Source organism: Salmo salar, chromosome ssa15, assembly GCF_905237065.1.
Source record: "Salmo salar chromosome ssa15, Ssal_v3.1, whole genome shotgun sequence".
NCBI lineage: Eukaryota > Metazoa > Chordata > Actinopteri > Salmoniformes > Salmonidae > Salmo > Salmo salar.
Window position 1 is genome coordinate 28,200,152 of NC_059456.1, and position 16,218 is coordinate 28,216,369.

The window sequence follows — 16,218 nt, forward strand, 5'->3', positions numbered from 1 at the left end:
TGAAGCTAGGTTTCACTAGCTAGGTTTCCATCCAATAGCCAACTGTCATTCATGCAAATATTCTAGAATCCGCATAAAAATATGCATTTTCCTTCCAGAGATGTTTCCATCAAATTAAAAATAACTTCCATGTACCAAATAAAAAATAGAATTTAAATCTGTTTCCATCGCATTTTCAATTCTGCTGATGGTTTTGTCACAAAAGATTTTGCGTTATATAGCGAATGTGCCCACTCTGGTCTTGGCACATGCAGCTCACAGCTACAGTGCTGGTATAGCCTACATGATGAGACTATTATAGACAAAATAGCAAGATTACATTTTATTTGTCAAACAGCAGCCAATCATCGATCATCATGTCACCAGAATAAGACCCTGGATATTTATTGGAAAGGAGCATGAAGCTCATCTCCTTGCACTTTCACCCCCCTGTGAAGTTCATTATAACTTATTTCATCTGTAGCATAATAAACTGCATGGTTTCCTGACGAGTCGCAGTGGGAGGACCCCACACCACGTCATCGCGTTAGTCCAACTTTACTTTGATATGTTGTTATATCAACATTTGCCCATAAAGGCGTTTCCACCGCCATTTCTCGCATTACTAATTTTATAGACACAAAAAGTTCCCACTTTGTCTTGTGTATTTAGATTTTGCTGACATTTGGAAAGTTTACCGGAAAATGTGCTTTTTCCATCAGGCTTGTTGTGACTTTTCTATCCGGCATGTACTTTACTCGCATTAAAAGACCCCCACACACACACACACACACACACACACACACACACACACACACACACACACACACAGTACTTGGAGTGTCTGTAACGCCGACTTGTCCTCTGCTGCCTCCTACAGCTGGAGGAGTCCAACCGCACCCTGACAGTGGACGTGGCCAACCTGGCCAATGAGAAGGAGGAGCTCAATAACCAACTGAAGGAGATGCAGCAACGTGAGTCGCCCCTCCTCTCATTGTCTAGAGCCCTCGCCCCTCCTCTCATTGTCTAGAGCCCTCGCCCCTCCTCTCATTGTCTAGAGCCCTCGCCCCTCCTCTCATTGTCTTGAGCCCTCGCCCCTCCTCTCATTGTCTAGAGCCCTCGCCCCTCCTCTCATTGTCTAGAGCCCTCGCCCCTCCTCTCATTGTCTTGAGCCCTCGCCCCTCCTCTCATTGTCTAGAGCCCTCGCCCCTCCTCTCATTGTCTAGAGCCCTCGCCCCTCCTCTCATTGTCTAGAGCCCTCGCCCCTCCTCTCATTGTCTAGAGCCCTCGCCCCTCCTCTCATTGTCTAGAGCCCTCGCCCCTCCTCTCATTGTCTTGAGCCCTCGCCCCTCCTCTCATTGTCTTGAGCCCTCGCCTCTCCTCTCATTGTCTAGAGCCCTCGCCCCTCCTCTCATTGTCTTGAGCCCTCGCCCCTCCTCTCATTGTCTAGAGCCCTCGCCCCTCCTCTCATTGTCTAGAGCCCTCGCCCCTCCTCTCATTGTCTAGAGCCCTCGCCCCTCCTCTCATTGTCTAGAGCCCTCGCCCCTCCTCTCATTGTCTAGAGCCCTCGCCCCTCCTCTCATTGTCTAGAGCCCTCGCCCCTCCTCTCATTGTCTAGAGCCCTCGCCCCTCCTCTCATTGTCTAGAGCCCTCGCCCCTCCTCTCATTGTCTAGAGCCCTCGCCCCTCCTCTCATTGTCTAGAGCCCTCGCCCCTCCTCTCATTGTCTAGAGCCCTCGCCCCTCCTCTCATTGTCTTGAGCCCTCGCCCCTCCTCTCATTGTCTAGAGCCCTCGCCCCTCCTCTCATTGTCTTGAGCCCTCGCCCCTCCTCTCATTGTCTTGAGCCCTCGCCCCTCCTCTCATTGTCTAGAGCCCTCGCCCCTCCTCTCATTGTCTAGAGCCCTCGCCCCTCCTCTCATTGTCTTGAGCCCTCGCCCCTCCTCTCATTGTCTAGAGCCCTCGCCCCTCCTCTCATTGTCTAGAGCCCTCGCCCCTCCTCTCATTGTCTAGAGCCCTCGCCCCGTGTGCTCTGAGCCCCGGTTCTCAGTGGCCAGAATGTAACAGAGATGTTATGAGAATGTTTGGTATTGGTTTGGTGATGCTGTGTGTTGTCCAAAACGTTCCAGGGGTGTTGTGAGAATGTTTGGTGATGCTGTGTGTTGTCCAAAACGTTCCAGGGGTGTTGTGAGAATGTTTGGTATTGGTTTGGTGATGCTGTGTGTTGTCCAAAACGTTCCAGGGGTGTTGTGAGAATGTTTGGTATTGGTTTGGTGATGCTGTGTGTTGTCCAAAACGTTCCAGGGATGTTGTAAGAATGTTTGGTATTGGTTTGGTGATGCTGTGTGTTGTCCAAAACGTTCCAGGGATGTTGTGAGAATGTTTGGTATTGGTTTGGGGATGCTGTGTGTTGTCCAAAACGTTCCAGGGGTGTTGTGAGAATGTTTGGTATTGGTTTGGTCCACAGAGCTGCAGAAGGCCAGAGAGGAGGAGAGACAGATGAACTGTGTAAAGATGTCCTTCGAGAAGCAGCTGCAGACGGAGAGAACGCTCAAGATTCAGGTGATAGACTTGACGGATGAGACTGAACTGTGTCACGTGTGAACTAGCTGGCTAGTTAGCGCTAGCGGCCATCTTGCGGTGACATCGCCTGCCCTGAGACCTGGAGTAGCGCCACCCTAGCCCTACTAAGACGATGGCTGTGTCTGAAGTCTGTCTTGTCTACTACTTACTAAAACTACATCTGTACATGTTAGTCATTTAGCAGACGATCTTATCCAGAGCGCGTTACAGTAGTAAGTTACATACTGTGTACTAATAGTACTACATACTATTTAGAATGTACTGTTTAGTAGAAACAGATGAGGTATGCAACAAATATCAACATACTAGGCTCATCCATACTGAGAATGCGCAATTACATTGATTCCCGCCAATAGTTAATTTGGGTGCATATCTGATTATCAGCTGTTCGTCCTCAATAGTGTGCAGTGAATTCTACTAGATGAAAATGAGTATATGACATCCTGGCATTTTTAAAGCATCATCTTTTCTCAATGTCACTTTCTATAAAATGTTACATTTTCACATACCCAAAATGCTTACTATTTAGACAGAAAGTATAGGTATTTGAACACTGCCCATGTTATTGGTAGGGTATTGGTTAGCATAAAACGCTAGCACCTGGAATACAAATTATGGTTGTGTTTATGTCCTGGGATCAGCAGGACAGCGACAGAACTCCAATGTTACATAGTATGCATCCATCGGTTGATTTAATATATAGGGTCAGATGCCTAGTCCCGGACTAAAAGGGATACTCAATAGAGAATCTCCATTAAATGCGATTTGTTTTGTTCCAGAACTAGGCTGAATTGTGTCAGAGAAACCAGCCCATAACGTGTTTTTCATTGAGAATATATATTGCAGTGTGCTGTCCATTTCCATAGTATATTGTGGACTGTATATGTACATGTCCACCAGGCGATCAACAAGCTGTCCGAGATCATGAACCGCAGGGAGACGTTGCGTACCGGTCACAACCGCGACGACACGCTGGACGTGCGCAGGAAGGAGAAGGAGAACAGGAAGCTGCAGCTGGAGCTGAGGTCAGAGAAGGAGAAACTCAACTCCACCATCATCAAGTACCAGAAAGAGATCAACGACATGCAGGCGGTTAGTCTAAAACACAACCTTATGCTAACCATCACACAACCACTGACAGGCAGTCAGTACAACCAAAACACAACCACAACTTTATACTAACCATCACACAACTTTATACTAACCAAACCACAACCTTATACTAACCATAGCCAGGTAGGCTAGTTGAGAACAAGTTCTCATTTACAACTGCGACCTGGCCAAGATAAAGCAAAGCAGTGCGACACAAACAAGAACACAGAGTTACACATGGAATAAAAAAACATACAATAGAAAAAGTCTATATACAGTGTGTGTGCAAATGAGGTAGGATAAGGGAGGTAAGGCAATAAATAGGCCATAGTGGTGAAATAATTACAATATAGCAATTAAACACTGGGAGTGATAGATGTGCAGAAGATGAGTGTGCAAGTAGAAATACTGGGGTGCAAAGGAGCAAAATAAATAAAATAAAATAAATAACAGTATGGGGATGAGGTAGTTGGATGGGCTATTTACAGATGGGCTATGTACAGGTGCAGTGGTCTGTGAGCTGCTCTGACAGCTGGTGCTTAAAGCTAGTGAGGGAGATATGAGTCTCCAGCTTCAGGGATTTTTGCAGTTCGTTCCAGTCATTGGCAGCAGAGATCTGGAAGGAAAGGCAGCCGAAAGAGGAATTGGCTTTGGGGGTGACCAGTGCAATATACCTGCTGGAGCGCATGCTACGGGTGGGTGCTGCTATGGTGACCAGTGAGCTGAGATAAGGCGGGGGCTTTACCTAGCAAAGACTTATAGATGACCTGGAGCCAGTGGGTTCTGCGACGGGTATGAAGCGAGGGCCAGCCAACGAGAGTGTACAGGTCGCAGTGGTGGGTTGTATATGGGGCTTTGGTGACAAAACGGATGGCACTGTGATAGACTGCATCCAATTTGTTGAGTAGAGCGTTGGAGGCTATTTTGTAAATGACATCGCCGAAGTCGAGGATCGGTAGGATAGTCAGTTTTACGAGGGTATGTTTGGCAGCATGAGTGAAGGATGCTTTGTTGCGAAATAGGAAGCTTATTCTAGATTTAATTTTGGATTGGAGATGCTTAATGTGAGTCTGTAAGGAGAGTTTACAGTCTAACCAGACACCTAGGTATCTGTAGTTGTCCACATATTCTGTCAGAACCGTCCAGAGTAGTGATGCTGGACGGGCGGGCAGGTGTGGGCAGCGATCGGTTGAAGAGCATGCATTTAGTTTTACTATACTTATACTAACCATCACACAACCACTTTAACAGGCAGGCAGTCAGTCTAACCTAGTGCTGAGCAATGTTTTGTTTTTTTGTGAGTCCAAAGCAGCGTTTGTCTAGAGAGAATTCAATATAATTCACGAGAGAAATCAAGTCAAGAACTTTGTGGGACGCTGAGCTGAAGGGAGTTGTAGTTTTCATTAAGCCAAATATTCAATCTAGTTCAGCGTAGAAACATGGTAATTAACTACAATGACGATAATCTGCCTATTTTTTCCGTCTCGGACAAGAGACAAATGTCCAAAATAAACCCAATGTGTTTCTATGGGTTTAATTTGGACCTAAGCTTGTTGCCTGCCTTCCCGCCTTTGGTACAACGACTCCCATTGTTAAGGTGGAAACATGAGCATGTCATCATTATATACAGATCTCTGGACGAATACACTTTTACGCCTGCAACATTAGGTTAGATACACACAACTGAGGGAGGAATGTACACAACACAACATCGAGAGGGACAGAGACAGTTTGTGAAAGTATGTCGTGTCTACTTTGAAGAACTGGTCAAATGATTTTGTCAGACAGCTCTGCAGCATGCTTAGGCAGGCTAGCTAAAGACAGTACAGTATGGGGAACACAGAAAACTGGCTGGCTGACTGCTACTGTCTGAGCAGCGATGAGATGATGACTGAGGAATGAAAAATAATCAAGTTGTTAATATAGTAATATACACAACTGAACTGTTTTATTATTTCATAGTAATTTCCTATTTTTCTATTGATGTCTACTCAATGTGGACCTGATGGAGACAATGGAATATTTTCAATGTTTTGGCAATTGAATGTTCACTATTTGTGGCTTTGGAATTTCCATTACAAAGCTCTAAAATCATTGTCATGTCATTATTTGAAATGCATTTAATGTTTTTTTAATTTTTTTATTGAAATCGAAAACCGTGATACTTTTTTAATGACGGAAACCACCTCAAAAAGCACTAATCGCTCAGTACTAGTCCGACCAAAACGCAATCACAACGTTAAACTCAGCATCACACAACCACTTGCTGCTGTGAACATTTCACTATGAGAGCATCTCACATGTTGTTATTATTACTAGGTAATGCTGTGGGGAATGAGGCCAGTTGGCTGTAATGGCCTCCCACAATTACATCCATATGAAGACACCAGGAAATCCAAGCTAACTGACATTCTTTCGGCTAAATTCAAGTGTGTGTGTGTGTGTGTGTATTTCCACCTCCAGGTGATATTGGACGAGAGCCAGGTGCACATGGAGCTGCAGATGGCCTTGGACAGTAAGGACAGTGACATCGAGCAGCTGCGTTGTCAGCTAATCTCTCTGAGCGTCACCTCCATGGACTCCACCAGTATCAGCAGTGGTAACGACCTGGACATGGACGACAGTGGTTACCCAGGTAACAACACTTTCAACACCCCTCACTTTAACACTCGAGTCAAAACACTGAGCACTCGAGTCAAAACACTGAGCACGTAGTAATTTAACCCCTGTGCGGCCGGACATCCAGCGAAAAATCATATCTCCATTAGCATAACAAAATTTAATAATTAAAAAAATAAATAAAATGTTTTCAAATTATATCGTTTTATAGATACACCTCTCCTGAATCGAACCACGTTGTCCGATTTCAAAAAGGCTTTACAGCAAAAGCAAAACATTAGATTATGTTAGAGGATTATATCGTAAAAGTAGCCACATAGCCATTTTCCGACCAACCACATGCATCACAAATAACCAAAAAACAGCTAAATGCAGCACTAACCTTTGACAATCTTCATCAGATGACACACCTAGGACATCATGTTACACAATACATGCATACTTTTGTTCGATAAAGTTCATATTTATATATAAAAACAGCATTTTACATCGGTGCGTAACGTTGACTAACTATTTTCCCTCAAATGCATCCGATGAAACAGAGCTACAATTTACTAAATTACTATTCGAAAAAACATTTTTAAAATGTAATATTGTCATTCTAAGATTTATAGATGAATATCTCTTGAAAGCACCTGTAATGCCAGATTTAAAATGAACTTTACTGGGTAATCATACTTTGCGATGAAAGGGGATGCGATACTCTGAAAAATAGGCTAACGTTACAGGTCAGTGCCATCTTGGAACAATCGCATATCACATCTAGTCTTGTATACTATTGTCAATAATCCCTTACCTTTGGTTGTCTTCATCAGAAAGCACTTCCAGGAATCCCAGGTCCACAACAAATGTATTTTCGTTCGAAAAAAATACTCCTTTATGTTCCAAGAGCTTGTTCTTGTTAGCGCGTCTGAAGGCTGCTCCAAAACTTCCGTCGGCCACGGGACAGCCATTTCGAGAAAATGCATTTTTTTCCCATTTAGGTTCGTTCAAACATGTCAAACGTTGTATAACATAAATCTTCAGGGCGTTTTTCAACAAGAGAGCCAATAAGATTCGAGGGGGACGATTGCATTGTGTTTCGAAAGGGGAGGGTAACCAGGGGCGTCGGCGTCATAATGGTGATGGCCCTCTCCGTGTGACCACGTTCCACAGTGTCTCATTCATTCAGTTTTAACAGTAGGAGACTCAAACCACTTTGTAAAGACTGGGGACATCTAGTGGAAGCAATAGGAAGTGCTCAATGAACCATAGCTCACGGTGTGATTAATAGGCAACGGGATGAAGTTGAGTTCGCAATTCAGAATTCCACTTCCTGTTTCGATCTGTCTCGGGGTTTTGACTGCCATATGAGTTCTGTTATACTCACAGACACCATTCAAACAGTTTTAGAAACTTTAGGGTGTTTCCTATCCACAAGTATTAATTATATGCATATCCTAGCTTCTGAGTTTGAGTAGGAGGCCGTTTAAAATGGGCACGAATTTTTTTCAAAAATCGCTTTAGCGCCCCCTATCCTAGGGGAACGCCAAGAGGTTTTAACACTAATTGTTAGTCAATCGGCCCCCATCTCTGTGCTGTCTTTTCCACAGTATTTCTTCTCCTCTATCCTCCCCTGTCTCAGCACAATGTCCCTCACACGTTTATTTTCCCCCGTCACTCCTTTATGGCCTTTCCCACCCCTTGTTTCACTATTCCTAAACCTCTGCTTTAAGATACACCTGTTATTCCTTATTCCTGCCTGTTTTCCCTTCATCCTTTTTCTCTACATCTCTCTCTACCTCTCTCTCTCTCTCTCTGTTGTGGCTGCGTAGTGCACATCACTCACTCCCAGACCTCTGAGTCCATGTCCTTCCACTACCAGCGCACGCAGAAATCTGTCAGCGTTGCGACCCGGCCCTCCTTCAGAGTATCTCACCCTCTCTTTGAGGAGGAGGAGGAAGAAGAGTATGAAGGAAATGACGGGCTGTTAGAACATGGCTGCCAACCTTTGGCCCTCACCTATGAGCAGCCGCCCCCAGAGCCTGACCGCAGTGGTGCAGGTGAACCCGCATGCTGGTTCAAAGTTCAAACACAATGCAGCTAGTAGCCAAAGATACGCACCTTCTCTCTCCCGCCTCATCTGTCTAACACGACAGACAGACAGACAGACAGACAGACAGACAGACAGACAGACAGACAGACAGACAGACAGACAGACAGACAGACAGACAGACAGACAGACAGACAGACAGACAGACAGACAGACAGACAGACGAGTAAAGCCACTAACACTACTGACAGTGGCTTTACAGTGCTACTAATACTGCCTGGTGTTCTGTAGCTGTGTGCGGAAAGTGGCAGCCTAACATTTTGTGGCCCCTGTTAACCTTGACTTGACTCAAACTATAGTATGAGGACTGTCCAGACTTTTTTTCTGTTGGAATGGATCCAGTGTAGGGTTCCTGAGCTGTATCTGAAATGGCCCCCTATTCCTTATATAGTGCACTTCTTTGACCCATAATGAGTGCACAATATATGGGGTGTCATTTCGAAGCAGCCCTGCTTTGTTTCAAGCACAATTGGTAGATGATACCAAAATACAATTGCAAGGAAGTCATGTAAAAAATGTTTATAGAGAATTAATTGGCTAAAGGGCATAATATGATGCACGCAATGTGTTTGTTTTGACAACAGGGGTTTAACTTGTTGAGACAACGAAGTGTGCCGTGTGGATTGGTTCCTAACCTCCGCTGCTTCCGCTGAATCTACTGGAATAGTCTATTTTTTTATTATTATTATTATTATTATTTTTTTTTACCTTTTATTTAACTAGGCAAGTCAGTTAAGAACAAATTCTTATTTTCAATGACAGCCTAGGAACAGTGGGTTAACTGCCTTGTTCAGGAGCAGAACGACAGATTTGTACCTTGTCAGCTCAGGGATTCGAACTTGCAACCTTTCGGTTACTAGCCCAACACTCTAACCACTAGGCTACCTGCTAATGTAATTCCTTTTTCCTGTATGCAAAACAGATACCAGGCTGGAGGGCTGGCTGTCACTTCCTGCCAAGAATACCAAGAGGTTTGGATGGGATAGAAAGGTATGGTGCTCCCTCTGGCTCCGCCTATCCTTCTGCTAATGCAGTCCTGGGTACTAATAGTATTTGAAATGCTTTATCTGCGATCGATTGAGCTCCCCTGGCTCAATGGGAACAAGTGGAATAGTCCCAAAAGTGTAAACGATGCCCATTTAGCACTCAATCAAACACTCCAAAGTATTCAAAAGAAAACAAATACTAGTTGAACCCATGTCTACAGACATTGATATTTCCCCAGCCATTGAGATGATAAAGTGTGGCTGTTCTCTCTCTTTCTGACAGTATGTGGTAGTGAGCAGTAAGAAGATTCTGTTCTACAACAGTGAGATGGACCGAGAGCAGTCCAACCCCTTCATGATCCTAGACATCGAGTGAGTGAAGACATCCACATTCTTATGTGGCTCTGTCTGCTCCCAAATGGTACCCTATTCCCTATATATTGAACTACTTTCAACTAGGGCCCATAGTGCACTAGTTTTAACCAGAGCCCTATGTAGCTAATAGGGTGCTATTTGAGACGAAGCCTCTCTGTTTTCGTACCATGAATTCCTATGGCCGATAAAGACCAACTGCTTGTATTGAGATGCCCATCATAACCTTGTTCATAACCTTGTTCTTTCCTCCTTCCAGTAAGCTGTTCCACATCCGACCGGTCACTCAGACAGACGTGTACCGCGCTGACGTCAAAGAAATCCCCCGGATATTCCAGGTAACATAACTCAGACACAAAGTTGAGCCAAGCTGTCCTGGACTGGTTTTACATTCCTCTATGTTTTGAGCAGTAGAAAAACTGGTAATGGTGAATTTCACTTCTCTCATCCCTCTTTTCTCTCTTCCCTTTCTTCCCCCTCACAGATTCTGTACGCCAACGAGGGTGAGAGCAAGCGGGAGCAGGAGTTTGCGGTGGATCCCCTGACGCTGACAGGCGAGCGCTCGTCCTTCGTCAGGCACAAGGGTCACGAGTTCATCCCCACGTTCTACCACCTGCCGTCGAGCTGCGAGGCGTGCACGCGGCCCCTGTGGAACGTGTTCAAGCCGCCGCCTGCGCTGGAGTGCCGTCGCTGCCACACCAAGTGCCATAAGGACCACCTAGACCGGAAGGAGGAGGTCATCGCCCCCTGCAGGGGTCAGTAGAGGGCAAAGGTCACATCTTGTAGGGCCGTGGTTCAAATACTGTTTGAAATCTTTCAACAATAAAAAAATCTTAATAATTTGCCCTATCCTGCTTTGAGGGCCAGATGGGTGGAGTTTGCACTTTTGGGACAATTCCATTGGTCCCATACCGCCAGGCAAGCTCAATAAAACAATGATTTCAAATATTATTTTAACCCTGGTCTGCTAGGTTTAGAGGGAAGGGTTGAATTTCATGTCACAGGAATTTTTGAAAAACAGTCTTTAGAATGTTAGTCCCCGCTTGTATTGTTAACCAATGTACAGCACAGTTCATAATGGTACCTATTTTTATGGGTTTTCTACCTGTTTTAGAGTGTATTGACTAACCTTAACCCTCGTCCCTCCTCAGTAAACTATGACATGTCCACTGCCAAAGACCTACTCCTATTGGCCGGCTCTCAGACAGAGCAGAAGAGATGGGTCAGCCAGCTAATCAAACGCATCCCCCGGAAACACCCCACCCCTAGCCCCGCCCCCACTGCAGCCTCCGCTGCCCAAGCCCCCGAGCCACCCTCTCGCTCCTCCCCACAAGCCTCACCACAAGCCTCCCCCCGCAACATCCCACAACGCTCCCCCCCCCGCAACTCCCCAAGCCTTTCCTACCGTGGAGCCATCAAGGTCCAGCCCAGCCGCCAGAAGACTCAGCTTGAAGGGAAGCCCAGGTGAGACGATGGGTGGGGTTTGACTAGGAACTGGAAATCTTTCAAGTGTTGTGTTGTGTAGGAGTGTACTTGTCAGACTCTTCATTCTAGGAACTTTCCACAGTAATCACATAATGGTTTATGTTACTTGTCTTTTAGACCAGAGTTATCTTGCTTAGCTTCATGCCAGTTTATGAGCTAATGAGTAACTTATCTTATAAACGAATCTGCAATCATGGCATAATGTTCTTGCTGTTGCTTGAGTCTTTTATGGATAATACTTATTACAAACTGTCACATATGTGCCGGTTTCCCAGACAAAGATTATGCCTAGTCCTGGACTTACACACACTTTCAATGGAGAATGTCAACACTATACCTTCACAAATAACCAAAGCCAAGTTGGTGTCATCAGTGTGAGGTCCATCATTCACCTTAGCAATGAATACGAAGGGTGTAGAAAGCTTCAGAATGCTGGAAAAGTCATTTACTCACATGCTCAGCTAGCTCCTAACTCACTCTCTTCCACTGGCCACTTCCCTTAGTGCTGGCCCCATGCTCAGAATCATCCTCCACTGACACTTGACTCCTCACCTTTGAACCCCCATCATACTAGTGCTAATCACTCTGCTAGACTGTAAGTAGCAGACCCCAGGCAGTATTATGTGACTGTCTGTCTGCTGCACTGCCTGTCATGTCATCTCTACTAACCACTACCTCTCCCAACCACTCATCCATGTCATCTCTACTAACCACTACCTCTCCCAACCACTCATCCATGTCATCTCTACTAACCACTACCTCTCTCAGCCGCTCCTCCACCCTCTGCCTCATGTCACCTCTACTAACCACTACCTCTCTCAGCCGCTCCTCCACCCTCTGCCTCATGTCACCTCTACTAACCACTACCTCTCTCAGCCGCTCCTCCACCCTCTGCCTCATGTCACCTCTACTAACCACTACCTCTCTCAGCCGCTCCTCCACCCTCTGCCTCATGTCATCTCTACTAACCACTACCTCTCTCAGCCGCTCCTCCACCCTCTGCCTCATGTCACCTCTACTAACCACTACCTCTCTCAGCCGCTCCTCCACCCTCTGCCTCATGTCATGCATCTCAAGTAACTGTACAGGGCTGACCCCATGTCCCAATTCTCTACCGTTCTCTATCTAGGAGTGAACTGGATTGGTGTGTGTATGGGCTGGACTAGGGAGTTTGGACCATATTTCTTACCAGTCTTTTTCAATCCATGAAAGTGTACAGTTAGGGCAGAAAGGTAGAGAATCAGGAATTGCTCACTGAAGTGTCTGACTAAAACATGGTGCCTCAGTGCTGCCATGGACTGCAAAGTCCCTTCCAGGCCATGGGTTGACACCAGGGGGACTCCCTCTACCGTTTCAGATTGCTTGTTGATTTTGAAAGCCTGAAGGACTGGAGTTGGTCGTTGGAGGATGTCGATGATGATGATGATGATGATGATGATATGTTCGGCTTCTGAGGAAGTGAGGGGTAACTTCAGCAGTGGCTGCTGGGAAATTGAGTTTTTGTTGGAGGCGTTGAGTCCTGATGCATGTGTGGCTCCATTGGTAAGAGCATGGCGCCTCAGTCGTAGGTTCAATTCTGGGAGGGATAACAGACTAAAAATGTATGCACTCACTGTACTGTAAGTTGCTTTGGATACAATTGTCTACTAAATGTCATACCGGTATTATCACTGATATGCACGTTTTGTGTGATTTCAATAGGGGCATTATACAGAATAGATTGCCAGTAATGGTTGGGTTGTGTAGAGCTTTCTGATGGCAGTCACTGAGTTGGACATTCACTGTTATATGATATCTGCTGTAGAACCCACCACAGTCAGTGTTCTGCTGTAGAACCCACCACAGTCAGTGTTCTGCTGTAGAACCCACCACAGTCAGTGTTCTGCTGTAGAACCCACCACAGTCAGTGTTCTGCTGTAGAACCCACCACAGTCGGTGTCCTGCTGAAGAACCCACCACAGTCAGTGTCCTGCTGTAGAACCCACCACAGTCGGTGTTCTGCTGTAGAACCCACCACAGTCGGTGTCCTGCTGTAGAACCCACCACAGTCGGTGTCCTGCTGTAGAACCCACCACAGTCGGTGTTCTGCTGTAGAACCCACCACAGTCGGTGTTCTGCTGTAGAACCCACCACAGTCGGTGTCCTGCTGTAGAACCCACCACAGTCGGTGTCCTGCTGTAGAACCCACCACAGTCGGTGTCCTGCTGTAGAACCCACCACAGTCGGTGTCCTGCTGTAGAACCCACCACAGTCGGTGTCCTGCTGTAGAACCCACCACAGTCGGTGTCCTGCTGTAGAACCCACCACAGTCGGTGTCCTGCTGTAGAACCCACCACAGTCGGTGTCCTGCTGTAGAACCCACCACAGTCGGTGTCCTGCTGTAGAACCCACCACAGTCGGTGTCCTGCTGTAGAACCCACCACAGTCGGTGTCCTGCTGTAGAACCCACCACAGTCGGTGTCCTGCTGTAGAACCCACCACAGTCGGTGTCCTGCTGTAGAACCCACCACAGTCGGTGTCCTGCTGTAGAACCCACCACAGTCGGTGTCCTGCTGTAGAACCCACCACAGTCGGTGTCCTGCTGTAGAACCCACCACAGTCGGTGTCCTGCTGTAGAACCCACCACAGTCGGTGTCCTGCTGTAGAACCCACCACAGTCGGTGTTCTGCTGTAGAACCCACCACAGTCAGTGTTAATGTGTGTTTGATTTGTCAGAGTTCTCAACAAATCTTTGTTTAGTTGCATGCTGTGTGCTGCTAGTTTGTGGTGTTGATGGCTGGTGTTTAGTTAGCTGTTTGGTGTGTGTGTGGTGTTGATGGCTGGTGTTTTGTTAGCTGTTTGGTGTTGATGGCTGGTGTTTAGTTAGCTGTTTTGTATGTGTTTTTACACGCACTCTTATGTGAATAATCCGACTTCATCTAGCAAAATGCCATATGAATTAATTTATTTTCTCTCTTCACAGTTTACCTCTATGATACAAAGATGTGCTGACTCCTCTCACATAATGTGGACTTTGACTGGAGCCTGAACACAGTGGAACCTATACATCTACTTTGCCTTTTCAGAGACAAAGCAGTGTCTCAAATGGGGCCCTATTCCCTATATAGTGCACAACTTTTGACCAAGGCGCATAGGGTTATGGTCAAAAGTAGTTGCACTATATAGGGAATAAGGTGCCATTTTGGATGCAACCAAAGACTGCAAAACGCCATATATTTTAGGAAAGAGGGTCAGGTTAACGTTGCATTCATGTAAGGACTGCAGTCGGACTTGCATATGTCTCAGTAAACCAAATGGTTTCACCTTCTGCCTTCTACAGTATAGCCTGGTGCCAGATCCGTTTGTGCCGTCTTGCCAACTCCATTGCTGTGCTGTTGTCATGCCAATGGCAAGACAGCACAAACAGATCTGGCACCAGGCTTCATACACTATGCGTGTGCAAGTTTGTACAATTCCATGATTTCATGGATCGAGAAAATGAAATACTTTGCAGGTCACTCTAAAACTGCCTTATTTTATAAATGTCATGATGAAATATATACAGACCTAGCCATATACATGCCTGGGTGATCCTCATAAGCTATATAATTAGATGGGTCTGTATTAGGTATGTTAGTGTATGTGTATATATATAGGAATACATGTTCTGTCAGTGTATTATTGCCACAAAGATACATTACCAGTCAAAAGTTTGGACACACCTACTTATTCAAGGGTTTTAATTTATTTTTTACTATTTTCTACATCGTAGAATAATAGTGAAGACATCAAAACTATGAAATAACACATGGAATCATGTAGTAACCAAAAAAGTGTCAAAAAAATGTAAATATATTTAAGATTCTTCAAAGTAGCCACACTTTGCCTTAATGACAGCTTTGCACAATCTTGGGCATTCTCTCAACCAGTTTCACCTGGAATGCTTTTCCAACAGTCTTGAAGGAGTTCCCACAATCTGAGCACTTCTGCAGTCCAACTCATCCCAAACCATCTCAATTGGGTTGAGGTCGGGTGATTGTGGAGGCCAGGTCATCTGATGCAGTACTCCATCACTCTCCTTCTTGGTCAAATAGACCTTACACAACCTGGAGGTGTGTTGGGTCATTGTCCTGTTGAAAAAAAAATTATAATCCCACTAGGCGCAAACCGGATGGGATGGCGTATCACTGCAGAATGCTGTGGTAGCCATGCTGGTTAAATGTGCCTTGAATTCTAAATAAATCACTGACAGTGTCACCAGCAAAGCACCATCACACCACCTCCTCCATGCTTCGTGGTGGGAACCACACATGCGGAGATCGCAAAATTTGGACTTATCAGACAAAAGGACAGATTTCCACCGGACTAATGTCCATTGCTCGTGTCTCATGGCCCAAGCAAGTTTCTTTTTCTTATTGGTGTCCTTTAGTAGTGATTTATTTGCAGCAATTCAACCATGAAGGCCTGATTCACATAGTCTCCTCTGAACAGTTGATGTTGAGATGTGTCTGTTACTTGAACTCTGAAGCATTTATTTGGGCTGCAATTTCTGAGGCTGGTAACTCTAAGGAACTTAGTTACCAGGTAACTCTGGGTCTTCCTTTCCTGTGGCGGTCCTCATGAGAGCCAGTTTCATCATAGCGCTTGATGGTTTTTGCGACTGCACTTGAAGATTCTTTAAAAGTTCTTGAAATTTTCTGGATTGACTGACCTTCATGTCTTAAAGTAATGATGGACTGTCATTTCTCTTTGCTTATTTGAGCTGTTCTTGCCATAATATGGACTTGGTCTTTTACTAAATAGGGCTATCTTTTCTATACCACCCCTACCTTGTCACAACACAAATGATTGGCTCAAACGCATTAAGGAAAGACATTCCGCAAATTAACTTTTAACAAGGCACACCTGTTAATTGAAATGCATTCCAGGTGACTACCTCATGAAGCTGGTTGAGAGAATGCCAAGAGTGTGCAAAGCTGTCATCAAGGCAAAGGGTGGCTACTTTGAAGAATCTCAAATATAAAATATATTTTC

At 45.4% G+C, this 16,218-nt stretch overlaps 1 protein-coding gene across 9 annotated transcripts in view; it reads left to right on the forward strand.

The window, feature by feature from the left end:
• Positions 1-14,635, forward strand: part of LOC106571171 (rho-associated protein kinase 2) — a 74,518-nt gene extending 59,883 nt beyond the window's left edge. For 2 of the 9 annotated variants that reach the window (XM_045695595.1, XM_045695597.1), the window contains exons 23-33: positions 860-953; positions 2,444-2,538; positions 3,460-3,651; positions 6,115-6,286; positions 8,085-8,312; positions 9,285-9,352; positions 9,632-9,720; positions 9,980-10,058; positions 10,205-10,475; positions 10,872-11,184; positions 12,563-14,635. In XM_045695595.1, the coding sequence (XP_045551551.1) occupies positions 860-953; positions 2,444-2,538; positions 3,460-3,651; positions 6,115-6,286; positions 8,085-8,312; positions 9,285-9,352; positions 9,632-9,720; positions 9,980-10,058; positions 10,205-10,475; positions 10,872-11,184; positions 12,563-12,659 (1,698 nt within the window). In that variant the 3' untranslated portion in view covers positions 12,660-14,635. Of the gene's footprint in view, positions 1-859; positions 954-2,443; positions 2,539-3,459; positions 3,652-6,114; positions 6,287-8,084; positions 8,313-9,284; positions 9,353-9,631; positions 9,721-9,979; positions 10,059-10,204; positions 10,476-10,871; positions 11,185-11,708; positions 12,010-12,562 lie in introns of those variants that run through there. The other 7 variants (XR_006759142.1, XR_001320866.2, XM_045695596.1 and 4 more) reach the window with 7 other exon arrangements.
• Positions 14,636-16,218: the final 1,583 nt, after the last annotated feature.